Source organism: Platalea leucorodia (genome assembly GCF_965183815.1).
Source record: "Platalea leucorodia genome assembly, chromosome: 10".
In the NCBI taxonomy this organism is placed as follows: domain Eukaryota; kingdom Metazoa; phylum Chordata; class Aves; order Pelecaniformes; family Threskiornithidae; genus Platalea; species Platalea leucorodia.
This window is the reverse complement of record NC_138832.1, coordinates 12,677,548-12,703,686: the sequence shown is the minus strand read 5'-3', so window position 1 is coordinate 12,703,686 and position 26,139 is coordinate 12,677,548. Positions and strand designations below refer to the sequence as shown.

Genomic DNA, 26,139 nt, shown 5'->3' with positions numbered 1-26,139 from the left:
ATGCATCCCAGGCACCACGGGAAGCAGCAGTGGGCATGGGACCAACAGCCATGGCCAAATTAATTGCTGGTTTAAATGGAAGTTTAGGTTGAGAGTTACACCGGGTTAACAGGACTCCCAAACAGTAAAATGAGCATCATTGGCACTGACAGCTTTCCAACAGCATGCCCAGAGCTGGGCGGCCACAGGCACACACAGGTTTGGAGCAGCACAGCCCCTCAGCAGCCCCAAGGGCTCCCTGGGATGCCTGCATGGGGCCAAGGAAATGTGCCCTTGGCCAGGCACTGCAACGGCACACGAGCCAGGCTCCCGCTCTGCCAACCACAGAGGGCCTGGTCCTGCTGGAGCTGAGCTCTGACGCTGCATGTGGCAGCATCAGGATGCCAAACCTTCCCTTCCTCCCTTCCTCCCCCCCTCCCTCACCAGGGCCTCCTGCCCGCACCCACAGCCTGGAATTGCCTTGGGGCAACACCAATTGCCCCAGCTTTAGCAAACCACCCTGTCCGGATGGACTGATGCCCACAGGACAGCATGTCTCACGCTGTTCAGGGCACCGGGTTCAGAGCCAGGTGACTTCAATGCAGCAAGAACAGGCGACAGCCCTGCTGGGGCTCTGAGCGCTCAGTGCCCTTCGCACATTGCCCGGGCACAGACTTTTTTTAAAGAAAATATCAAGCTCCAAAGTCAATCAGCAAGTCCTGAGTGGGCTAGGGCTGCTTCTTACAGCCGGGGAAACCAAGGCATGAGGAAAGCACCAGGAGCTGGACTGGCAGCGTGCCCTGCTGGGATCTGGCCACGCCATGGTGCACGGGGCCCTCGCAGGACTGCAGACCCGCTGCGGCTGTCCCCGTGGTGGCAGGATCCTTCCACCACAGGGAAGGTCCAGGTGCAGGGCGCTCAGGCAGTGTGGCTGTGCCAGCACCCCAGCCCTCACCACAGCTCTGCCAGCACTGCCCCCGGGACAGAGGAACCCCAGGAGCCAAGGGGCACTTCGGCCCCCAGCGCACCCCTGCCATCTAAGCTGCAGCATCACACCACAGCCCATCACCTCCGCCCGCTCAGAGGGGCTTTGCTGGTGCCCTGCCAAACCCCACACCCACATCCACCCCCCGGCATTGCTTTGGGACCACCCTGCACCTCGCAGGGGAAGCCAGGCAGCACATGCAGGCCCCACAGGCCAGGCGGTGTGGGTGTGCCAGGTACTCCCAGGGGCAGGCAGGACACCTGGGAGGGGGCAGCAAGGGAAGGCTGGAGCCCGGAGACAAGCAGGGATCAGCCCTGCAGTGCTCCCAAGCCCTGGGAATACGGGATAACTGCCCGGCTCCAGGCTGTGGTTTTGCACAAGAAAAAACAAAGCGATGAGGTTTTCCAGCCCCCAAAGTGGCTTGTTTTGTCAAGAAGCCGCTGCGCTTCAGCCCCTCAAGGGGCAGGGGGAGGACTCCAGCACTGAAACAAGGAGCAATTATCAAACCACGGCTCTGAAGAGCTTTTGTTCCCTGGATGTGCCAGAGCAGGGATCGGAGGACACCTAGCGAAGATGCCTCAATGACCCCGCGCACCAGCGGCACCCAGAGCCCAACACCATGGTGGCCCTGGCCCTGCAGCAGTCCCATCCTGATCCCCTCCTCCTGCTGCAGCGGGGCTGACGACAAGAGCTCCGGCAAGGCTGCAGGGGCTGGTCCAGCCCTGGGGGAGATGCACAAGGCAGAAGAATCAGTGCCTCGTTTCCCGTTTCCTACTGCTCTCACTGCTGCCTTGGCAGTGAGAGCCTCCATACCTCCCTGACAGGCCACCCATGCTGCCAATGCTGACACCTCCAGCAGGATGAGGCCCAGCAGTGCTCGTAGCTGTGTGACTCCTGAAAAAACAGGGATTAAATCTGGGGGTCATCTCAGAGACAGTGAATGCGATGCAGGTGCGCCTTACAGCTCTCTGGGCCCTGCTGACACCAGCAATGCCCCTTCCCAGAGGTTTTTGTCTCACCCTCCAGTCAAGCTGATTTTACTGGTGCAAACGGGGCAATGCCCAGTGACTATGACTTATTCTCGTGGCTGAACTTATTTGAAGAGAGACCACAATCTTTGAGTATAAAGATCAGGCACCGGCACCCCAGGCAAAGACGTGCTGGATCCAGCCCCTCAGGGATCCCCACAGGCAGGCAGAGTGGCAGCAATCAGCCTGGCCATACCCCACGCTCTGTATTGGCCTCTTGCCAGCGCCGGATCCAGCCCCAGGCTTCACTCTGATCCTTGGATCCCTGCAACAGGAGAGCCAGGCTCTGCAGAGACCCCCTTCCCCTTCCTTACCTCCCAGCCTACAGCACCATAAAACACCCTGAGCTCATGGCAGAGACCCTGCCAGCTCCTCAGCAGAGCCGAGGCACCCGAGAGCCCTGTGCTCCAAACACCCCACGCAGCCAGGACAGACAAGCCGCAAGGTGCTGCCTGAAGAAACACTCTAACACCAAACCCCTCCTTCTCCATTGATGCTGAGCAAGCTGCCGCAGCCAAGGAGCGGTACTGCTCAAGGTAAGAGGCAAAGCGAGGAAGGTGAACCTGGCAACGTGTCCCAGAGGGGTGAAGAGGGTAGCGGGAACAGAGCAGGAAGAGAACAGGGGGAAGAAAGCGCTCGGAGGAGGGAGGTGCCGCCAGAGGGCTCAGTCGCGAGCTGCGCACAGGAGGCCGGGCCCGGCAGCAGGGAGGAGGCGCTCGCACAGGCTCCCACGCCGGGCGCACCCCCCTAGCGCCTCACGGGGGCCTCGGTGCAGCAGGCGGGGGGGGGCAGGGGAGGGGAGGGGAGGGGGAGGGGCAGGGGAGGGGGAGGGGCAGGGGAGGGGAGGGGGGGAGGGGCGGGGGGGGAGGGGCGGGGGAGGGGGGAGGGGAGGGGAGGGCCGGGCCGGGCCGGGCCACACGGCCGCCAGCGAGCACTGAGCGGTCAGCCCCTGACGAGCCCCAGCCCGGCCGGGCCTCGCCCCTGCCGCCATGTGCCCTTCCGCCCCGCTCACGTGACCACCCCCACGTGACCACCCGGGAGAGGCGGGCCGCGGCACGCCCCACTACCCGGGATTGGCGGAGGGGTGGCGGGCGCCGCGCGGTGATTAGCCGGTGGGGCCGCCCATCGCCGCGGCGGCTTGGCGGCGGCCATGGCGGCGGCGGGGCGGGCGCTGCGCTGGGCCCTGGCAGCGGCGGCGGTGCTGGCGGCGGCGCTGGCGCTGGACAACGGGCTGGCGCGGACGCCGCCGATGGGCTGGCTGCACTGGGAGCGCTTCCTCTGCGCCACCGACTGCGCCGCCGACCCGCGCCGCTGCGTCAGGTACCGGCGGCGGGCGGGGGTGCCCCGGGGCCCGGCCCCGCAGGCGGGGTGAGGAGTACCGGTCCCAGGGGAGCCCGGGTACCGGCGCTGGGGGTGTCAGGGCCGGGGCCAGCCGACCCGGTGCGACGCTCTGCGGCCCTGTGCCCTGGCAGCCGGCGTGCCTTCCCCACCCAGGGCAGAGCCAGGCTGGGCCCCGGGCCCGGGCCTCCCCCCGCCCCTTTGCCGGCTGTGTGCGCACGGCCGGCCCGGCCCCTTGGCGGGAGGGCGGCGCGGTTGCCGTCTCGGTGCTAGAAATCGGGCTGCCACGTTCTCCGCTTTCTTTCCTGGTCGCGCTGCCTCCCCGTGCCCAGCGAGCAGCTCTTCGTGGAGATGGCCGACGTGATGGCTGCCGAGGGCTGGAGGGACGCAGGCTACGAGTTCATTTGCATTGACGACTGCTGGATGGCCCCGACACGGGATGAACGTGGCAGGCTGCAGGCTGACCCAAAACGGTTCCCCAGTGGGATCCGCAAGCTGGCTGACTACGTGAGTGCCGCCCGCCGCTGCACAGGGCAGTGACAGCAGTCAGGGACCTGAGCTGCAGCCATGCTGGGAGCCGGGGAGGAGAGGGAAGGCTGGGTGGGGAGCAGCTGCGTAGCTGCTGAGCGAAGGCCCTGCCTGCCAGCATGGGCTTTTGCTTCCCTTGCCAGCCCAGCTCACTTCCTCCTGCCTTGTGGCTGCCCCATCCCATTCTCTTTCTGTCTGTGAGCGCAGGTTCACTCCAAGGGGCTGAAACTAGGAATCTACAGCGATGTCGGGAACAAGACGTGTGCTGGCTTCCCTGGCAGTTACAACCACTACGACCTGGACGCCCAAACATTCGCCTCCTGGGGCGTGGACCTGCTGAAATTTGACGGCTGCAACTCTGACACGCTGGAGCTGCTGGCAGAAGGTAGGCATGGGCTCGAGGCAACACTGCACCACAGGGTGGGAATATTCTGCAGGCAGTAGCAATTCTAGGCCCAGGGTGGGCTCCAGGGAGTTGCTTTTCCCTTAGCATACTCATTTGAGGAATTTGCTTACAAAAGCAGGTATGAGACTGTTCTCAAGCCCAAGGTAGCGAGTGTTGCTGGCCCAAGTGTTTTTTACCTGTTCAGCCTCCTGGAGCTCTCACTGGTGTGCACAGCTTGATAAAGCAGCTTTCTCACACCAGAGACCACATCATGCCGAGCATGGAAACATTGACTGCGTGCTCTGGGGGCTCTCTGTGCAGACTGCTGCCTCAGCTTTTAACGCAGCAGAGGCTTTGCCCTTCTGCAGTGCCTTTACTGGAGAGCTCAAAGCATTTCACACACACTTAACCCTTAATCCCTTTGGTGAGGCCATGTCAACATGGATCAGCTTGAAGCTAGAACAGCTTGTGTCAGCTGTAAAAAGGGCAGTTATCAGGGCTTTTAACAGAAAAAAATGAAGGGAATTCTGGCATGAAAATTCTACTGGGGTTTTCGTTTTAAAGCATACCAGTGTAAATCCCAGTTCAGAAGTTATTTGCACACAGGCTGGCAAATCAACAGCTGACAGCTCAGTAGCTCACTGTGCTGAGGGGGCTCAGCTACAGACTCTCTGCAAGCACAAGCAAATCCCAGTGCCACAGGAGCAGATTTGTGGGAAGAACGACGGAACTTGCAAGGCTTCTCTTGACTGGGCTCTCGCTGCTGGCACAGTCAGCACCACGGTGTTTGGCAGCAGGAATCCTGCACGCAGTCCTGGATCTGCCTGGCAGGGAGAACCTGCCCAAGTGACAATCCCATCGAAGCCAGTCGGTGGGGTATATGCCAGCTGCCACAGCCAGGAACACAGCTGAGCTGAAAGCTCTTGTTGGATCCTATGTGTAACCCAGATACAATCCAGTTGTACTGAAGCAGTTCCAGGGGAGAGAACAAACTTCTCGTTCCCTCTCTGCTGATTAAAAGGGGCTTAACAGGGCTGTCTGGGGACAAGGACAGGAAAAAGCTAGTGCTTTTGCATTCCTGCCCAGTCCATATGGTGCAACTGCCTCATAAGAACATACTCCTGCAACGTTACCCAGTGAAGCTGTACCCAGCAGCTTGATAGATACCAACTACCAATTTCCCAGGTATCTAGAGGAAAAAATGCCACACAGCAAAACCGCAGCCTCTTCCCATGGCTGTATATACAAAGAGATCAGTAGTCTCGGAGCAGTAGGCCTGCCCATGACCTGTAGCAAAGCTGCAACGAAGCTCACCTGTCCTTGGGAGGCAGGAGACTGGCCGCAGACTATAAGCTCCCCTGTCCTTCCTGTGGCGTTTCAGCCATGAGCATGTGTTCAGCCTTGATTTTGCAAAAGTTGAACTGAAACCTGAACCTGTGACATTGGATTAGTTCCTCTGTTTGACCAAGGAGATTGTATAACCTCTGTCTGTCCTCTTCCTTTAGGTTACAGGCGCATGTCTCTGGCCCTGAACAGGACTGGAAGGAGCATTGTGTACTCCTGTGAGTGGCCTTTCTACTTGAGACCTGTGCAGCAGGTAAGGAGTTTTTCTCAAGGCTTATCCTGGGGCTGAAGGTGGGAAGAACAGAAAGGCATTAAGACTGCAAAACAGCCTCCTAAGAAACTTGCTGCCCTCTGATCTAACAGAGGACAAGACTGTAAAGTGGAGGGAAACCACTTTTTCCTCTAGAGCCCTGAAGTATACCTGAGGCGAGTCATTACTCTGCTGAAAAGAATTCAGTAGGATCCTGCAGTATGAAGGCACAGCCCAGCTGGAGTATGCCAAAGAACACAGCAGCATCCATCTGCTCTCTGTCTCCAAGGAACCAAGCAACAAAACATTGGCAATGCAGACACACAGCTAGCAGATAATTCAGTGTTATTCCTCCTGGACGCAGGGTGCTGCAGACTCAGCCTTACAGTCACCTCTAGGGACCAGGAGAGAGGCTTTAGGACAACCTATTTAATCGGAATTCTCCACATTGTTTACCGACAGGTTTCTGCCAGCCAGGGTCCACGACTGACATGTTACTCTCTACCCATAGCTGGCTTCCCCCGTGCCACCATGACAGGATGCTGCCATTCCTTCCCACTGGGAGTTAAAAGCATTAGTCACTGAAGGGCGTAAACCCAAGACATGGCAATAATTAATGGGATGTCACAGTTTAATCCCACTGGCCCCATCACACCTTCAGTAAAATAGCGCTCAAAGGAATTTTCTAACAGAGCTGGGTGGCCACAACTGTTCTCCCAAGTGAAGCAATAGTGTTGTCTGGAGCGTAGCAGACTGGAGTTACTGGGCACAAGGCACCCTAGGGAACCAACATCCTCTAGATCATCCAGATAGCTGGTGATAGAAGGTGTTACCATAGTTCTCCCCCAAATTATGCCTGATCCAGTCTAGCCTTGTGTGCAGTCTTGGTTCTTTACAGCCAGGCTCTCGGGCTAATCACACTCGTTGTTTTGGCAGCCCAATTACACAGAGATCAAACAGTACTGCAATCACTGGAGGAACTTTTTTGATGTCTATGATTCCTGGAGCAGCATCAAGAGTATCTTGGACTGGACAGCACTTCACCAGGACAGCATTGTGAAGATAGCTGGGCCAGGGGGCTGGAATGATCCTGACATGGCAAGTAGAGCAACGCCCACCTCCCTTGCAGCACCAGCAAAAAATCCTTTCCTTGGCTGTGGGCTGAGAAGGATGGGGAGGGAGAGAATCGGGGGGGAAACACTGAGGGGAAGGGCTCTGACGGGGCCCTAGGATCAGGAACTTGATGAGAGGGTCCCTGGCTGGAAGGGGAAGGAGAACTACAGCTACAGACAGTACCGAGGAAGCGCTGTCTCTGTGTAACACAGCCTCTACAAGCAGCGCCAGTTCAGAACACAGGCATGGTGGTGGGAGACAGTCTGCAAAGTGCTGATCTCCCACCAGAGGTAAAACCCCTGGGTGCTAGACTGGGTGCCAGCATTGCAAGGAAGGAATAGCTGCATCCAAAAGCAGATTCTTAAATGCTGCCTAGCCAGTTAAGGATCCTTCTTGACCTCCACCAGTGGTTCATCCTAAATTGCCACACTAGTCATGCCTTGCCTTTCCCAACCAGCTGGTCCTGCTCCTGGCACTCAGCCTATCTAACCAGTCCCCAAATAGGGGTCCCACCCTCAGCATCCTGTCATTTACCAGTGCTCAGGCTGGTGGCCCAGTTTCTCCTCAGCAGGCAGCATTACCAGGTGTTTTTGTTTTCTTGTCACAGCTGGTGATTGGAAACTTTGGGCTGAGCTGGGACCAGGCGGTGACGCAGATGGCAATGTGGGCGATTATGGCAGCTCCCCTCTTCATGTCCAACGACCTGCGGCACATTAGTCCTGAGGCCAAGTGGCTGCTCCAGAACAAAGAGGTCATCGCCATCAACCAGGATCCGCTGGGCAGGCAGGGATACCAAATCGCCAAGGTACGGCAGGACTGGGCTGGGGGTGCGGTGTGGGGCACAGGCAGCCAGCCTCCTCGGAAAGGGGACACATGGGGTATAAAGGAGTGCTTGCGGTTTGGGAACAGGAACCTAGTGTGCCCACTTGTTCCTGAAGCCTGCTTAAACAGACGGGCATGAAGACCATCAGTTCTGCCTTCCTTAACGTAAGCCCCAGGTTTATTTTCTCCTTGGCAGGACAAGAACTTTGAGCTGTGGGAGCGGCCCCTGTCTGGCCAAGCCTACGCTACGGCAGTGCTGAACAAGCAGGAGATTGGGGGACCCCAGAACTTCACCTTCTCCCTCACCTTCCTCGGCAATGGGCTGGCCTGCAACCCAGCGTGCTCCATCTGGCAGGTCCTGCCAGCCAGCAGGGACTGGGGGGTCTACAGCTGGGTCTCCTCCCTGAGCGTGGAGGTGAATCCAACAGGCACCGTGCTGCTGAAAGTAGTGGCGCTCTAGGAGGCACAAAGACAATCTTTTCTTAAGCCTCAGACTGCCTAAACTTGTCACAAGAAGCCTGTCTTCTTCCTCCAAGCAGGGTGCCTTTGTTCTCTCCTCAGGCATTCACTACTCAAGGGATTCCACTTGGACTTTGAACCTTCAGCCTAATGTGACAAACACCCATCACTCCATCACCAAGAGATAACAGAGAAAGGGGCGCTGCTTCTCTTCTGTTTACCCTTTCTCTGGCACCTCACCTAACTCCTCCTCCAAGGGGCTGTAAGGGCCCCAGCAGGGCAGCAACTCCTGTTAACGCTCGCTGCCACCCAAAGAAATGCAAAGGATACATGCAGCATCTTATGGCTCTCCTTCAGCACTTCAGGGGCAATAGGGAAACACACCCTGGCTGCCTTGCTCTTGCTTCGCCAGGCTGGGGCACACAGTCCAAGAAGAAAAGCTGCTCCTACCCCCACTGAAGAAACCCAACGCCCTCCTCTGAGAGTGGACATCTACATCCACCTTCAGACAACTCAGGGACTGGCCTAAATCACTGCACTTCACAAGCGCTTTCTTGACAGCTGCCTGCTTTGTGTAAGCGTGATTAAGTATCATGCCTTAGGACTCAGCTTTTGAGGGTTTCTCCTTACTCCAGCAGTCTTCCTCTCACCAGTAGCTGTCACTTCCCTTTAGATGACAATTCCCTCCACCCTTCATGGGGCACCCTTCCAGAAATACCTGTCTGCTTGCTTTCTGCTGCTGGCAGCAGCATTTAGGCTGAATAATACAGGTCTTTCTCAGACAGGAGATGGATACTTAATCCCTTATGAACCATCAGGTGCAAGTATGTTCTCATCCAAGTACTACACAATCAATCAGGATGTCTTAATTTGTTATTTCTGTGATTAAGCACTCTGATTAAAATGTCCCTTAAAAAGGCCAAGCTTTCTCTTAGTTCCACCGTACAGCATGGTATCTGAAATTAAATGTTTTAAAAAACAGGCCCGTTTGTTCTTGTCACTAAGTTCTTGCGAAATTTGCCACGATTACTACAAACCGCTCAGTAAAGCTGACACAATGCAGCCATATAGTCCTCATAGGCAGAGGCCAGAGCCACTGCTGCTAACAGCTTAAGCACTGGGAGTGTGAAAACACCGATCACATCAGCCAGTACTGAATAAGCAGAAATACAAATTCCGTTACTGTTCGGTAACTGAGCACTCAGTCCCTCTGAAGATGCTAAGAGGCATTTCTCCATCCTCCAGCTCTATTTCCACTACAAGACTGTTGCCCTTAAGAGAGGTCCGCACTGCGTTCCCAGCACCTGCTGACTGGACTCCCTACTTGCAGGCAGCATGGTGCTGCCTCAAGCGCATGATCCCATCAAAGCCCAGGGCAGGCTGTCCTGTAACATACCACGCTCTTGGTTGCCCATCAGCCACTGCTCATTTGAAACTTCAGTACTGTGCTTGGGCTTTTTCTTTTAAGGAACATTCTAAGGGCTGCCAACAGCAGTCAGACAGAGTGGGCAGGCAGCTGAGGCCTGTCACGCCATCACTTTCAGGGTGATAGCACGCAGCAGGGGAAGCACAGGCACAAAGCTGTCCCTGAGCTATGGTAACACTCACAGCCACACCACGTAACGACCGCGTAATGGTGTGGGTGACACTTTATCAGATGAAGCCCCTCATACTACACCTGCTAGCTGCGCCAGGGCCTTTGCTCATGCGTCGCCCATTAGGGCAGCACAACTGTTCCCTGTTTGTAAAGAGGGGCCTACAGCCAAGCGCAGGGGCTGTTCGGGGGATTTCAGGTTACTCTGGCCCCCACTGCATTGAAACCATTGCGGGGTGCAAGGAATCTTACCTGCCTCCGCTCGGGCAAGGGCTTGGAGAGGGAAAGGACCTACTCAGGCAGCTCTGCTGCTTTTTTTTCAATCACTACTTCATCTACCAACAATTCAAATGCACCACAGCATTCGTGAAATGGAACTGCTATAATAGAGACGTGAAATGTTTTAAATGAAACAAGCTGCAGAAGATGGCAGGAGGCCCTTTGAAGACAGCCTCCTACCACGGAAGCTCATAAATAAGCTGGGAGAAAAGCAGCACAACACTCACGCAAAGAAGCCACTGGTGCAAAAATCCGTCAGAGCCTCGAGCTCTACACATATTCTAAACCACCTCTTGGTAACACAGTAAGCAGATCGCAGCCATTGGCAGGGTTTTTTCAAAAGCCTTCAGATTACAAACAGTTCATTTACTAAGCAGCTTTGCAACGCCTTCCTGTTGATGTACTTGCAAGTCCCACCCCGCCAACAAGAGACGATACAGAAAACCAAGCAACGGATCACTTCCCAATACTTTAATAGGGTCTGTAACAACGAGGAGGATGGAGCTTAGAACTGGATCACCTGGCCCTGTAAGAAGGAAGAGACAGAGCGAGTTTATTCACCGCTGAATGTCGCCACCCCTTCTCAGCCACCCTGGGTACACAAACATACCTTTCTCTTCTTGTCTCCTCCCAGTTCAAAGTGCTTGCACCTCTTAATGGCCAGCATCCTCTTAGACCTGCAGTTGGGCTCCACGCACTCCAGCCTCAGCACAATCTTCTTCGTGGTCTTAGCCTGGGAGGAGAGGAGCAGAGCGCAGCAATCCATAAGCAGACAAATTGCTGCTCTCAGGAAAAGCTTGTTATCTGCACTCCTGAAGATTCAGCAGCTTGTTCTCAAAGTGTAACGAAAGACTACGAACACGGTTAAGCTCCCTCCATTAAAAACCAGGAGGTTTTTACTGGATAAGGACCAGTACGGGAGTATGGTGGATCTGTACCTTCACAATAAAGGACACTGGCAAAAGCACTCAGTGGGGCAAGGCTGGTCCCCTGCAGTGATCAGCCATGCTGGAAGAAAGTCTGTGCCAGTGACCACACCACAGAACAGGCACTTCTGCAGCGTGGGAGGACAGACTGACACTGCTCAGGACGAGTTCAGCAGAAAGCCAGGCAGAAGAAACACGTGAAAGCAGCACCACTGACAAACTTTCCCCGGAAGGTGCAGTGACGCAATGTGCTCAGTACAGACCCGCAGCTACTGAGAAGTTAGATGAAACCCAAAAGACTACAGAGGGAAGAATCCAAAGGTGCGAGACTACTGTAGCAGCTGAACAGAGCTGTAACCGCCAGTTATAAACTTCGGCCAATCATCCATATAACGTTGACTACGAAAAAGCAGAAATGGTGATGGCGACGTACAGGTGGAGACTGCTGACCTGTGAGAGCAGTATGGCTACTTTGTGTACCCTGCTTGCAGAAGCATTTTCTGCAAGGTCTCCCCAGTTCCTGGCAGAAAGTCAACCTGAGAAACTGCTGTCTTTTTTTTTTTCTTCTTGCTGGAAGACTTCCCGAACATCTCCAGCAGAACACCTGGGCTTTCCAGCAGTGAGCAAAGTAGCTCTATAAGTATAATTAAACAGTTCACACAGAAACTATAACAAATCAGCCCACTGGGTTTTGCTTCCCTGCTGTAAATACCACAGATTTTATTGTCCCCCCCAGCTCCTTGGCAGGAGGTAGGTAGACACACAGAGGGAAAAGATGCTGCAAGACTGCAGTTCCAGATACCCACGCTGGAGAGGAAGGATGACAGCAGCAGGTTTCTGCAACTCATCTGTAACAGAATGCACTGCTGCCCTTCCACTGCTGCTTTGAGACTCTCAGGAAAGGCCTAACACAGCAGCGCTTGTTTCCTGGCTCAGCGATACACATTTCCCTGGAGACAGCGGACTGCAAGAAAACCATGTCATGTTCTGCGGTACCCCCAGGAGCTGCACACAGTGCCCTTCTATCATACCCTTATCAGTGAAGGCAGCCTCACTATGCAGAGCCTCTCAAACCCAGCAAAAAGTTTCAGTGATAAACTACTGACACTTCAAGAATATAAGGAAAGCAAGCGGCAGCCTCACTTTCCCTTCACTGTACTCCTCCCCTTTGGCAAGCAATGAGGAATGAGGAAACACTCCTTTCATTAAAAGCATCCCTTCCAATAAGACCCCGCTCCCCTACAGCGTCAAGGCTCCCTGCAGAAGCTGCGCTGCAAACACATGCTACGTCACTCCTGAAAAAAAAGGAGCAAAAGCATCATCTACGTGAGACAGGAGCAGCAGGGAAGATGAGCAGATGTGGAGCTTACACTCCCCGGACAGCACTACCAGCACAGAGCTGCCATAACACGGCCTGAGCACAGGACCACCACAAGGCTGCAGGAGGCTGAAGTGCCCCTGTTCAGCTGGGCAAGAAAGATTGCCAAGAAAGTTAGCAGGTCCTCCGTCCAAGAGCAGCACTCACCTTCTTACGGAAGATGGGCTTTGTCTGGCCTCCATAGCCACTTTGCTTCCTATCGTAGCGTCTTTTTCCTACAGGAGGAAATGGCTCTGTTTAGACAACAGCTCAAGACATGCTACAAGCGCAGCTGGCACTCTCACCAAACCCTACAGCCCTCAGCCTGCAGCTGCAGAGCCGATCAGAACCAATCCCCCCTCTTTGGCAGCCGCATGCCCGGCTCAGAGCCATCACCCTGCCACGGTGCGTGACCACCCGGGCCCCACACAACTTCCCCCGGGCCGTGCCCCAGAGCCCCCGGCGCGCACCCGTCCCTACCCTGGGCGTAGAGAGAATCCTTCCCCTTCTTGTACTGGGTGACTTTGTGCGGCTGGTGCTTGCCGCATTTCTTGCAGTAGGTCCGGCGGGTTTTCGGGACGTTCACCTGGAGGGGCAGGGAGAAGCCGGTCAGCACGGCCAGCAGCCGCACAGGGGGCTGGAGAGACGCCACGCCGCGCTCCGGAGGCCCCCTCGCCCCGGCGCTGCCGAGCGCAGTCCGGCCGCCCTTCCCCTCCCCTCAGGGAGGCCCTGCGCCGCCATCCCGGACCTACGGCCTCCCCCCGCCGCCCCTACCCGGCCTAGCCGCCGGCCAAGCACCCACCGCAGCGGCCGGCGCCTCGGGCGGGAGGAAGGAGCCGCCGCCAGGGCGGATGGCAGCAGATGGGGCCGGACCCACGGCCCGCCATCGCCAGCACTCACCATCTTGTCGGCTGCAGCCCGAAGAGGAGGAGCGCCCCGGAAGCGGAAGCAGATGAGAGCGAGGTACCATAGAGAGGAGGGGCGGAGGGAGGGCGAGCGGCTCGTCGGGCACTGGGCCTGCAGCGCCCCCTCCCGGTGGGAGGAGAGCGGGGCGGGGAGGGGAGGCGGGGGGCCGGGGTGCGGGGTTTGCGGGGCGGGGGCTGCGGGGGAGCGGAGGTACGGGGGGGGGGGGGGGTGCCGGGGTACCGGGGCTCCCGGGGGGCTCTGTGGGATGCGCAGGGTGTGGGACGTGGGGAGCGGAGCCGGGCAGCCGGCAGGGACGTGGCGCTGTCCCCCGCCCGCCCCGCAGCCCGGCCCCCGCGCCCCGGCCCCGCAGCCCTGGCGCCATGACCGGCCCCCGGCCCCTCCGTGCGGGGCAGGCCCTGGCCGCGGCCGGGGCCCCGGCGGCCCCAGGAAGGTGGCCCGGCTGTCTCCAGAAGGAAACACAGCTGCTGCTTTTTGAGTCAGAAACCAAAAAAAGGGGAACCGAAAGGGTGGGGTTGGCCGGCCCCGTCCTTCCTCCCTGCGCCGCCGACCCCGCCGTGCCTCCCTGCCTCCCCGCCGCCACAGCCACCCCGACCCGCCGGGCTGGGCCGCTCGGGGCGGGCGCGGGGCAGCGGGCGCAGCGGGACCCCAGCCGGCGGAGCGGCAGCGGCAAGGCTCGGTGAGTCCGCCAGGGCGCTGAGGGCCGCGGGGAGCCCTGTCCCAGCACCGCGTGGCGCCCGGCGAGGCGCGGCGGGGAGCACGAGGGTGGCGGTGGCCTGCGCGCTGCGGCGGCCTCGTTCCTCGCCGGAGGGGAGGCGGGAGGCGGGAGCCTCCATGCGGCGCCTGCCTGCAGCCTCGCACCTCTGCTCGCCCCCTCGGCGGTGCCGCGAGGGCCATCCTGGGCGCAGGCCGCGCGCTGCCAGGCTGGGAAGGATCAGCCCTGTCCCGGAGCCTGGCCAGCTCTGAGCAGGCGGCATCTGCCCGGGGGCGGGACAGCTGCCACGGGGCCGGGGGCCACGGGGGTGCAGCGGAGCAGGGCGGTGGGGCAGTGTGTGGGTGTCAGGGGCTGCGGGGCTGCACTGGAGCAGGGGGTCAGGGTGGTGCATGGGACCCCCAGGGTCCCTGGGGCTGCACGGGCACGGGAGGGCGGGGTGGTATGGGGCTGCCGGGGGCTCTGGGGCTGCGGCAGAGCACAGGATCAGGGGATCAGGGAAGTGTGGGACTGCTGGGGACCGCAGGGGTGCTCCAGAGCAGGGAGTAGGGGTGCTGACAGGGCCTTTGACTACTCCTTGCTCCTGCTTTTTGCAGTGGGCGCTGTTGGGGTGCAGCTCTGGGTTTGTTCCCAAGTCTCTCCCATGGGGAGGTTCCTTCCTCTGTCCCTTCCACCCTTCATTTTTGTCACCCTCCAGGCTGCACCTGAAACGTGGGGGCTGTGGAGTTTGTCACTCCCAGACACTCCGTTGCCCTTCCTACTTGCCCTGAGCATGCAGCCCCCCGCCAGCGCCTCACCAACCAGTGGTGGCAGGCAGGCTTGGCTCCTTAGCAGGACACTGGCAGGGGCCGGGGAGCCTGCCTGTGGGGGGATGGCCCCTGGACCGTGGTGGGGCACAGCATCCGGTGGCACGGGGCAGCAGTGTGTGCTGGGCCCAGTGGTGGTGTCAGAGCACGCTTGGCCAAGGTGTGACAGTGGCAGGAAGTCACATTGCCTTGGGGGGGACACACAGGACCTGTTTCCACCCACCCACTCGCCACTTCTGCTGTCACAGCACGGCAGCGATGGCTGGCTGCGGGGGTGAGTCCCACGGGGCACCCACCACCCCAAAGGACAGGCAAGGACAGAGTGGGGCTGGTGGCAGTGCTGGGGAGAGGGAGGCTGTGCCATGCTAGGGGCAAGGAGGCAGTGCTGGGGACAGGGCGGCTGTGCCATGCTGGGACAGAACAGCCCTCTGAGATACTCATCATCCTTTCCTCTCTGGTGGCACTGTCCCAGAAAACACAGCGAGGACGTGTCCCTTCTGCCCGGCACTGCTGGCAGTGACCCAGCTGCTGCGACTCAAGGTAAAGCTTCTGGGGACCCAGCACTGCAGTTGGGATGGGCTGGAGCCTGGGGCCGCTCTGCTCAGCCCCTGTGCCTGTGCCAGGGGGTGCAATGGGAGCCCTCCTGCTCCTGGGACACAGGAACGGCAGCCACATTTTATAGCTAGGGAAACTGAGGCATGGGGCTACAGCGGGATGCTGGGGTCACTCTGGGCTCGCCCACCACCCCGCCAGCAGTCTGGGGTCAGTGGCCACCCCAGCCACCTGCCAGGGACCCCAGTTCCCTCCTCCCCAGGCCTGCATCAGCCAGCAGAGGCTGCTGTTTTTTCTAAAAGGCTCTGACGACTCATTTTTTAAGGTTGGGTTTTTTGGGTTTTTTTTTTTTTTTAAACCACCTAAACAAGCCGGAAAGGCCTGAGCCATGAGGGCCACAAGGGGAGGGAAGGGGGTGCCCTGGGAGGGGGAAACCCTGCTTGTCCCCAGCCTCTCTGGCTATAGCCACCGCAGTGGGGCAGGGTCAGGACTGCAGCAGCAGGATCTGTGCTGGGAAGGTCTGGGCATCACCAGCAGATGGGGGTACGGCCCTGCTCCTGCCCTGGGCTGGGGCATGCCCTGGAGAGAGGCACGGCAGGTGGGACCAGCTCCTGGCGTCTTTGGTCCCCACCTGGTCCCTGTCACAAGTGAGCCAATGCTCCTGCGTGGCAGGAGCGGATGGGCTGTCCGGCCAGGTAGCGGGGGGCTCAACCCCTGACTGGCCCACCTCTGAGCCTCCCCCGGAGAAGACGGTCTGTGGGCAGCAGGGGAGGGAAACAGTTTCTCCCAGGTTGCCCTCCAAAGCTGCGTTTGTAGGAGAAAAAAGGGAACGAGGTGGAGGTGAAGGAGGAGCAGGGCATGTAGGGGGTCAGGGCAGGAGAGGTGGAGGAGGGCTCCAGGGGATTACAGTTCAGCAGTGGCTCCATGTAGCTCATCAGCTCCCAGTTAGGTCCAGGCTGGAGTCAGGTATTAGTTACAGCCCTCAGAGGAGGAGAAGCCCACAGCTCCAGCCACGTGGCTCTGTGGGGTGCTGGAACCGTCTGGGTGTCGCAGTGCCCGGGTGCAGTATGGAGGGGCACAGGGTGAGATGGATGGGCTGCTCCAAGAGATGGGCCAGGGTGGATTTCCAGCCCCCCTGAAGGCAGGGCAGCAGTGGGACGCAGGGCTCTCACCCGAGCCCTTTCCTGCCTGAACCATCCCTGGGGAGGCTCAGGTGGAGAGCTTTGCTGAGGAGGGCTGGTTGCTGGCTGGAGGCAGCCCTTCGAGCCTGGCCTCTGGCGAGCACTGCTCACAGGGGAGGAAAGGGGGTTGAGCATCGTCCCTGCACTCCTGCGGGCTCCATGGACACAGAGGGGAAGGATGACTTTAGGGCTACTCCGTGCTCTCGGCAGCACGGCATTGTGGTTATTCGTGGCTAGGACCTACCAACAACTTTTCAGGGACTGGTCTCCCGCAGCCGTCCCTTGCACACTGCCAAGTCAGCACGTCCCCAGCATGAAGTGGCTGCGGTGCAGCAGGAGGAAATGGCCCACACAAATACACACGCGCGATGTTGGAGGGGAGGAGGGACCTGGGTGTCACTGCTCAGGCTCTGCACTCCTCCCCGGGGCTACACTTCTTGCAGCCGCCTCGGCTCCCTCCCTCTCCAGCCATCTGTGTCCGTCTGTCTGTCTGCACACCCTGGGGGCCCCTCCTGCATCCAGCGGGAGCCAAAGCCCGCTGGGTGGTGGCTTGGTCTGCAGCCTGGCGTCAGAGAGGGGACAGGAGAGGGAGAGGTCATATCGCATATACCCCACGCTGACCTGCCCACACACCTCTGCAGCTGATTGCCCCTGTGGGGGTCCCAGCACCCCCTGGCTGCCCCTCAAGCAGGGGAGAAAGTGCACCTGAGTGAGGTCCTGCCGTGGGCAGGTTTTTGGCTGAGCAAGCGCACTGTTGGTTTTGCCCTGTCCACAGCAACCCAGAGAACACGGCGCAGAGGAGGCTGAGGGGGCCGACATGGCCAGCATCATCCTGGAGAGCATCTTCTTGAAGCGCTCACAGCAGAAGAAGAAAACGTCTCCCCTCAACTTCAAGAAGCGCCTGTTCCTGTTGACGGAGAGCAAGCTGTCCTACTACGAGTATGACTTTGAGCGGGGGGTGAGTCAGCGGTCCCAGGGCCACAGGGGCTGTGCCATGGCAGTGCCCATGGGTCACCAGTTGTCCCTCACCAGCACCCAGCCCAAGGGGACAGTGGTTGGCTTGAGTCTTCCCGGGTCTCCCCCTTGACAATCATTTGAACCAACCCTGTCTCTTGCAGCGCCGGGGCAGTAAGAAGGGCTCGGTGGACATTGAGAAGATCACCTGTGTGGAGACAGTGGTGCCTGAAAACAACCCTCCCCCCGAGCGGCAGATCCCGGTGAGGAAGGTCCCGGGGTCCCCGCTTGTGTCCCCCTGTCCCCTTGCTGGGGAATTAGGGAGAGTTACCCTGCCCTGGGGTGGTGGGAATGGAGGACAGCCCTGCTTGGCATGGGGGGCTCTGCACCCACAGCCCGTACCATACCAAGGGGCCAGCTTGATGCAGGGCAGTGGGAGCAGGGGGACGCCAAAGGCTGTAGGTCCCAGGGGAGATGCCAGCAGCTGAGCAGCGGGATGCCAGCATCCGTCTCTGCCTCTCTCTTCCAGAGAAAAGGAGAGGATTACAACAACATGGAGCAGATATCAATCATCGAACGGTTCCCCTACCCCTTCCAGGTGAGTCTTCACTGCACTCCCTTTGCTGGTCCAGTCTGCTCAGCTGCAGGGTGCTGGGGGGAGGACCCCAGAGGGACCTGGGGCCAAACACGGCATTGCTGCCCCAGTGCCAGGGGTCACTCAGCCATTTGGGGATGCCTTGCTGCTGTCTGCGCTGTGTGGGGCAGGCAGGTGAGCCTCTGCGAGCCCTGAGGAATTGGGCAGCTCTATTTAAGGGAGCTCCTTAGATGGAAACCTGCTGCTGACCTCTGTCCTGCCCCTTTCAGTCCCCTGACTGATGCTGGAGGGATGCTGTCTGCCGGCTGCCCGCTCAGCCCCCAACCCAGCTGCCTGCCCCTGCTGGCACCCAGCACGGCCCCCGACACACTGAAAGTCAGAGAAGGAAGTGGAAAGTCTCGGGGGAGGGGGCTTATTTATAACCTTTCTGTCACGGTCCTGCGAGCACCGTGCGGGGCCAGCACACACCGGCACAGCTAGTGCTCTGCACCAGCTGCTTGGGGTGGCCACAAGCTTCGGCTCCCCCCATCCTCCCTGGGAGACCCCTGGCCGGGGTGCTGAGGTGTGTGATCCTGCAGGTGGTATATGACGAAGGGCCCCTCTACGTCTTCTCCCCGACAGAGGAGTTGCGCAAACGCTGGATCCATCAGCTGAAGAGTGGTGAGTTTGGGGGCTCTGTGGCTCCCTTGGAAAGCAAAAACACAAGCAATCAGCTATGCGTGCGGCACAACCCGGAGCCCTGGGCTTCCGGGGACTCGCTATCTCGTGGTTACATTATCCTATGTCTACGGAAGAGTGAGCACTGGTCAGAAACTTGTCCCGTGACCAGCTCGCTCGTAAGGCCATGCCCCTAAATGCATGCTCCCTAACATCCCTGAGCTGACACCAGCCGCTCCTGCCCCGGGGAGGTGGATTTTACACTGGATTTCCTCACCTCTGTTACCCTCTGACTTCTGCAGCACCGCAGCCACCTCAGCTGAGGCTTCTTGCCCTCTCACAAGCCTGCTCCAAATTAGCTCAAGCAGGCTCAGAAGTTACTGAGGGCAAGAGGAAATAGCAGATGGGGCCACGCAGCTGTACTGGCATGCAATGCGAGGGTAGAGCCTCCAGTGCTTTAGGAAACACGGAGAAAAAGCCTGCTGGAAGCCAGGGAGCGTCTCTCCTAACCCACCCTGAGCCTCACTCAGTATTGCTGAGCTAATGCTCAGCTGCATGGGTGCTACCTCCTCGAGCCAAGAGCGTGTTGCAGCAGCACTGTGCAGAGGGGCCCGGGTGCTTGCAGTCAGTCGAAATCTGCTGGAGCTGCCCATATGTGTCTCTTGGTGCATGTGTATCTTTCTGTGGCTTTGTGCTGGTAGGGTGAGATTAGCTGCTCGAATTGACACAGGGAAGTTTGCCTGAGCGAGGCGGAAGCAGAGCAGGCTGATAACGGGGAAGTCGGTTATTTCACGAGACCCCTGCTGCTCTGACCTGGCAAGCAGCCAGCCCTCTTCCCACTTCCCTGCTATGGGAGGGGGGTTGCTGTGGCAGCTGAAGCCAGTGTAAAATCCGCAGGGAAAAGGGGAGAGAAAATGCTGGCCTTTTGCTGCCGGGATGCCTTCATCCTGCACCACCAGAGAAGGGGCTCTGTGCACCCCGCGGAGCTGCTGTGGGCCAGCACCGTGCTGCGGTGGTGTTTAGGCACATCCAGTTGTCCCTCTAGCTTGAGGAGAAGTATGAGGAAGCTGGTTAGCGCCTGCCTGGCAAGGGAGCGGTCTCCCAGCAAGGGAAGTCTCTGAGCAGGCAGGGGATGGTGGCAGTGCCCTGCTCTCCCCATGGGCAAGCCAGGCACAGCACTGGCCTCCCTCCCCACTTCTGAAAAAAAGGGTTCAAAAGAGCTGTGAACCGTGGGCCTCAGCAGCCTGGGGGATGCTGGATGTTTCGGCTGGCAGGAGGGCCGGTCACAGCAGGACCTGGCCCTCCAAGCATGCTTGTGTCCCGTTGCAGAGCTGCTGAAGAGCTTTGATCAAATCTGAGAGGAAAGGCCTGGCCCTCCCCGAGCTAGGGTTTTCATGGCACAGGGTTTGCATAGCCGCAGCACTGAAACACAAGCAATATGAGCTGAGGGAAACCCAAGCAGCAGGGCCACATGTGACTGTGTATCAGTAGCACAGCAGAGGGTGAAATTATTTAATGAGGCTGATCATCTGCATTCAGGGAGCAGAGAGCTCTCTGCAGCGGGCTGGGGATACAGCCCTGGGTCACACCCATTTCCCCTCCTCTGCCACAGTGATCCGGTACAACAGCGACCTGGTACAGAAGTATCACCCCTGCTTCTGGATCGACGGCCAGTACCTGTGCTGCTCCCAGACAGCCAAGAATGCCATGGGCTGCCAGATCCTGGAGAGCAGGAATGGCAGTAAGACACTGGGCACCCTCCCTCAGCCCCTGGGGACCACCACAGCATGACACCGGGGATCTCTTCTCACCTTAGTCCCCTTTCTCTTCTGAAGGTTTAAAAGTTGGGCGGTCACATCGGAAAACAAAGAAGCCTCTGCCCCCCACTCCTGAGGAGGACGAGGTAGGGGCCAGCATCAGCATGTGGGTTTGCTCCAAGATGTTTAAGGAAAGGTCTACCTGGGAAAAGCCAACACATCCAATGACTGACAGGGCGTTGCTCAGAGATGTACAGGCCAGGGCTCTGCTCTGGAGAGGGATGTCAAGATGGTGCCCTAAGGGAGGAGCTTGAACCAGGGGATGGAGCCCAAAGGCCTGGAGGAAAGTCAAATGATCTCACCCCTGAGGTTCCCCAGGGGAAGCTGGGAGGATAGAGAAGCCCTGATATAAGGTGGAGAAGTCACAAGTTAAGCCAAAAGGTAGAGAGAAAACACTTATCTTTTGTGAGGATGGGTCTCCAAGGAGGAAATGTTGCAATAAAAGCACTCGGGGAGGATTGGTCTCGCAGTGGAGATTCATATGGGAGCCGAGATGAACGCTGCGCTCAACTGGCCTGAGCTCACTGCCCTGCCAGGCCTGGGGAGGGTCTTGCCTGGGAAACAGTGTGTCTGCCAGCCTCACCGTGTCCCACGCTCTCCCTCGCTCTGGGGAAGATGGCGATGAAGCCCCTGCCCCCTGAGCCAGCCCCCAGCACAGCAGGTGAGATGAAGAAGGTGGTGGCCCTCTACAACTACCTGCCGATGAACGCACAGGACCTGCAACTGCAGAAGGGCGAGGAGTACTTCATCCTGGAGGAAAGCCACCTGCCCTGGTGGAAAGCCCGTGACAAGAACGGGTAAGAGGTCCCGCTGCCCGCAGCACTTGCCCCACAATGGTGCCCTCTCCTGGTGCCGAGGCACTGGTGGGCGAACACAACTCTTCAGCATCACAGGGGTTAGGACAGGCTGCCTGCCTGCCTGCGGGCTCCCGCCTGGGATGGCACAGGAGGAGGGTGAGGGAGACTGAAGCAGGCTGTGGTATCAGGCCTCCCCAAGCATGAACCCAAACGGGTTTGCACCAAGGTTTTTGAGCCTGTTTCTACTCAGCGTTCTGGGACAGGAACCTGCTTTCCCCTTGGCCTCCTCCATCAGTGTGTGACCAGCCCCTTTTCTCCTGCAGGAGGGAAGGATACATCCCCAGCAACTATGTCACTGAAACCAGCAATTCCCTGGAGATCTTTGAGTGAGTAAGAGATGGCGCAGGGATGTTGCAAGTTGCACTTGGTCGGAGACTTTTTACATTCAGTTCTCTTAACCTACGCAGCCTGCGAGCCCAGCCTGGCTGGGTCACTCTCCCTCTTGTACACCCTTTGAGAGCCTCCGGCCCCGTGACAGCCATCCCTGCCATGCTCCCTGCACCACCTGTCCTGGCTGGACCATGGTCAGACCAGGCTGGGGATAGTGGTGGCTGCGGTGATCTCTCTGATGACTGTGTCCCTGTTCCAGGTGGTACTCAAAGAATATCACTCGGAGCCAAGCAGAGCAACTGCTGAAACAGGAGGTAAGTGTTGATTCCCGAGGCTGGGTCCTTTCTACACACCAGCCCTCCGTGGACTGCTGTCATGTTGCATCCAGCATGGGACCAACCCTGGCTTGTGCTTGGAGGGGAGTGTTGCCCCAACAGCCCCAGAAACCATCTCTACCCCAACGTGACCTCCTCCTGGCAGGCACTTCAGGAGGTAGCCCCCCCCAGCAGGGACTCTGACTTATCGCACCCTGTCCAGCCATGCTGTGATCTTCACTCACTTTAAGTCTTGCCTGTTCCAGTCACACCTCCCCACAGCCACCCCGTCCCCTCTCCCCTTTCTGTTTTAGGGTAAGGAAGGAGGCTTCATTGTCCGAGACTCCACCAGCAAGACAGGGAAATACACTGTCTCCGTCTATGCCAAGTCCTCTGTGTAAGTGGATCTAAGAACAGCTTGTTCCTACCTCAGAGGGCCCCCCCAGGCACCCATCACCCTCTGCCTGTCCTCCCCATGCCGCTGACCCCGCGTACTGTTTCTCCAGAGACCCCCAAGGCACAATCCGCCATTATGTTGTATGCTGCACCCCCCAGAATCAGTATTACCTGGCAGAAAAGCACCTGTTCAACACCATCCCAGAGCTCATCACCTACCACCAGCACAACTCTGCCGGTCAGTGTTTGGGGGACAGAGTGAGGCCAGCAGTGTTTTTACTGACATGACAGTATCCTCACCTTCCTGCGCTGAAGGCAGGAAGCTTATGTTCCCTGCTGGAACGTGGTGGTTAAGTGTGGTGTGGCAATCTACCTTTTCGTGTTTCAGGGCTCATATCCAGACTGAAGTACCCCGTGTCTCAACACCAGAAAAGTGCTCCTTCCACAGCTGGCCTGGGCTATGGTAAGCTGGCCTGGGCTACCTCACGGTTCCCTGGTTGCAGAGGCCCATCTCTACCGGCAGTAACTTTCCGGGGCTGGGATCCTGGCTGTCCCACGGCAGCAGGGCTCACAGCCTTCCCAGAAATCACTTCTCAACACTCACTGGCTCTCTGGTGACAGTACTGACCAAGAGACACCACAAGCTACTTTGTTCCCCATCCCCTGGAGGAACAAGTCTCAGATCTCATGGATTTTTTGGCATGGTTTCTCAGGCAGCACATGCTTGTGAGCTCTTCTTGGACTTGCTAGATCAGATAACTGGGAGCGCCCTGCAGGGAGGTCACCTGCACCCACATTACACTTGCAATCTCTGTCCTAGGGTCGTGGGAGATTGACCCGAAGGATCTGACTTTCCTGAAGGAACTGGGGACGGGGCAGTTTGGCGTGGTGAAGTACGGGAAATGGAGAGGCCAGTACAACGTTGCTATCAAGATGATCAGGGAGGGCTCCATGTCAGAGGATGAGTTTATTGACGAAGCCAAAGTCATGATGTAAGTGGTGAGCGGCCTGCAGGTCAGTGCTGGATATGCCTTGCCAGAATGGCTGCGTTCCTGTGTGGTGTGGAGGGACAGTCTCAGGCAGCCTCACGCTGCAAAATGCATCGAGAACCGATCGGCCTTTGTGCTGATTCCCCGGTGAGCTTTTCCACCGTTGGCTGGACAGGAGTGCCTTCCCTTCTCAAACTCTCTTTATTCACAGGTGCTTCTTTTGCTGCTTGGCCTTCTACATGCCTAGAATTGCCCTTCTTGCCCCCAACACAGGAACCTGTCCCATGAGAAGCTAGTGCAGCTCTACGGGGTCTGCACCAAGCAGCGTCCCATCTTCATCATCACCGAGTACATGGCCAACGGCTGCCTCCTGAACTTCCTGAGGGAAACTCGGCGGCGGTTCCAGCCTGCTGAGCTGCTGGAGATGTGCAAGGACGTCTGTGAAGCTATGGAGTACCTGGAATCCAAACAGTTCCTGCACCGAGACCTGGTAGGGCTGTGGCTGAAGGACACATCTCCAGCTCAGCGACAGCCACAGCGTCTCCTAGACAGGGTCCAGCTACTTCATCAACATGAGGAGAGGCAGCTGTGCGGCCTTCTCTGCAGAACATCCCTCTAAGCTTCCCTGCCCACCTGAGTATGGGTGGGATGCTCTGAAATCACTGCTCTGCAGGGAGTTAGCGGAGATTGCAGGAAGGGCAGGACTAGGTAGTTCTCCAGGGGATGCGAGATGCATTTGTGGCTAGGGCAGGGCTTGCGTGAGGCAGCACACAGGCAGCATCGCTGGCTCAGACATGAAAAGGGACGTCTCGACCGCCATGAAAAGCTGAGCCTGCAGTTTGTCAGGCCTTGGGCTGGCATTGCCAGCTTGCAGTCCTGCTAGGTGCCATACCTGATCTGCTCGTGGTGCTGCTTTGTTCAGGCAAAATCCTGCCAGGGAAGTTGCCCCTCTGTAGATAAATAAGATGCCTAGAGGCCCCTCTTGCTATCTTTGCTGAGGACTTTGTAGCTTGCCCCAATCCAGGTGAACCTGCAGAACAAAGTGAGGCAAAGTATTAAGTGGGTGGGGGTGAGATGAAGTTCCAGATGGTTCAGGGGGATGGGAGAGGCAGGAGCAGGTAGGAGTGACTGCCTCCATCTCTCCATCCACAGGCTGCTCGCAACTGTTTGGTGAACGACCAAGGAATTGTGAAAGTGTCAGATTTTGGCCTTTCCAGGTCTGGTAGATACATCTGTGTCACCTTCGTATCTCATCTTCTTCTTCAGTCTCTTCTGCACTTTAATCTTTCTCCTCACCATCCTCCAGCTCTGCTTTTCCTCCATCTTCTCCTAGCTTTCCATTTTATCTATCTGGCTCAACCTTCTGCCTCTCCACTTTCCACCATCCCCTTCTTACTTCCCTCATCCCTTATCCCTCTCTCTTTGCTTCTTCCTTCCCCCACCTCTAGTCTTCTGGCTGGAGCTTTCTCTCCACATCCCCTTTTTGCTATGCTTCTGTGTCACCCTGTCCCTTTCCCAATCTTGACTAACATACACTTGTTTGCAAAGGGACATTTCTGCCTGTTGAAACCCATGCAGAGTGCAACCTCTGGTCACTCTGAGAGCTTCCGATTCCTTTTGGGCTTGGTTGGTTGCATGGAGGAGTGAAATGTGAAATCCAAGACAGGCACCCTGGTCCATTTATCTGCTGCAGGTACGTTCTAGATGATGAGTATACAAGCTCCATGGGGTCAAAGTTTCCAGTGCGGTGGTCTCCCCCTGAAGTGCTTCTGTACAGCAAGTTCAGCAGCAAGTCTGACGTCTGGGCTTTTGGTAAGAGCATGGCATTAATGACTCGGAGGTTGGGAAGGGTGGGTGCCCCAACAATAGCAAGCTCCTCTGAAAACCAGCTTCAGGCACAGGCACTCCCGCATCATGAACTGTCCCTGCCCTTTCCTGTAACAGGCGTTTTGATGTGGGAAGTCTACTCCCTGGGAAAGATGCCTTATGAGAGGTTTAATAACAGCGAGACAACAGAGCATGTCATCCAAGGCCTGCGCCTCTACCGGCCGCAGCAGGCCTCGGAGCGGGTCTACGCCATCATGTACAGCTGCTGGCACGAGGTAGGTTGCTCTCCCCCTCGGTGATCACCCCCAACTGCCCTGGGGCGGCTGACGCGGCTCCCCCGGGGTGCGGGAGCAGCGGGGCAGCCGGCCGGCTCCAGCAGGCTCCCCGCTCTCGCACGGCAGAAGGCCGAGGAGCGCCCCACCTTCACCGCGCTGCTGGGCAGCATCCTGGACATCACAGACGAGGAGCCCTGACCCCGGGCTGGGCCGGCCCGCACCGCTGACCCCGGCCTGCTACTGCTCGGCCGCTGCTGCCCCGCCGCCCGCCGGGACGGACCCGCGCACCGGACGGCGCCTCAACACCGCCGTCACGGACACGGCAACGGCCACCCCCGGGCAAGCAGGGGCCTGACCCTCACGGGCGCCACCGCAGCCCCGGTCACCGGCAGGGCCCCTCGCACCCAAGGACGCAGGCGGGGCCCCTGACGGCCGCGGCCCCGGTGTCGGCCGGCCCCGCCGGGCTCCGCAGGCGGCGGCGGGCCGGGCCTGCGCACAATAAACGGTTCCCAAGGCCGAGGCCTTCCTCGCTGCCGCCGCGCACCCGTTCCGCCCCGCCGACAGGG

General features: G+C 58.5%; 3 protein-coding genes across 7 annotated transcripts; 2 read left to right on the top strand and 1 right to left on the bottom strand.

Moving 5' to 3' along the window:
- Nucleotides 1–3,142: 3,142 nt before the first annotated feature.
- GLA (galactosidase alpha) lies at nt 3,143–10,343 on the top strand (the record flags this gene model as incomplete). The annotated part of the gene is made up of 7 exons (XM_082323521.1): nt 3,143–3,312; nt 3,663–3,837; nt 4,066–4,243; nt 5,749–5,840; nt 6,774–6,935; nt 7,558–7,755; nt 7,969–10,343. The coding sequence occupies 7 exons, from the start codon at nt 3,143–3,145 to the stop codon at nt 8,230–8,232; spliced, it is 1,239 nt and encodes a 412-aa protein (XP_082179647.1). The 3' UTR covers nt 8,233–10,343.
- A 217-nt stretch (nt 10,344–10,560) lies between these two features.
- Nucleotides 10,561–13,345, bottom strand: RPL36A (ribosomal protein L36a). The gene is made up of 5 exons (XM_082323525.1): nt 13,288–13,345; nt 12,868–12,973; nt 12,556–12,623; nt 10,715–10,837; nt 10,561–10,630 (listed from the first exon to the last, which is right to left on the bottom strand). Exons 1-5 carry the CDS (start codon nt 13,288–13,290, stop codon nt 10,610–10,612), a joined length of 321 nt encoding a protein of 106 aa, XP_082179651.1. The 5' UTR covers nt 13,291–13,345; the 3' UTR covers nt 10,561–10,609.
- BTK (Bruton tyrosine kinase) lies at nt 12,997–25,983 on the top strand. Of its 5 annotated transcripts, none has more exons than XM_082323517.1 (20): nt 12,997–13,350; nt 15,302–15,369; nt 17,338–17,520; nt 17,681–17,779; nt 18,046–18,114; nt 18,690–18,771; nt 20,381–20,509; nt 20,604–20,671; nt 21,201–21,382; nt 21,706–21,768; nt 22,032–22,086; nt 22,401–22,483; nt 22,593–22,720; nt 22,871–22,945; nt 23,303–23,474; nt 23,745–23,961; nt 24,624–24,688; nt 25,165–25,283; nt 25,416–25,573; nt 25,700–25,982. In XM_082323517.1, the coding sequence occupies exons 3-20, from the start codon at nt 17,380–17,382 to the stop codon at nt 25,769–25,771; spliced, it is 1,977 nt and encodes a 658-aa protein (XP_082179643.1). In that variant the 5' UTR covers nt 12,997–13,350; nt 15,302–15,369; nt 17,338–17,379; the 3' UTR covers nt 25,772–25,982. The 5 variants fall into 5 exon arrangements, 4 of the variants coding, with proteins under 4 accessions (XP_082179643.1, XP_082179644.1, XP_082179646.1 ...); XM_082323520.1 differs by lacking the exon at nt 12,997–13,350 and adding an exon at nt 13,686–13,990; XM_082323518.1 differs by lacking the exon at nt 15,302–15,369 and having other exon boundaries at nt 13,282–13,350; nt 25,700–25,983.
- The last annotated feature ends 156 nt before the right edge of the window (nt 25,984–26,139 follow it).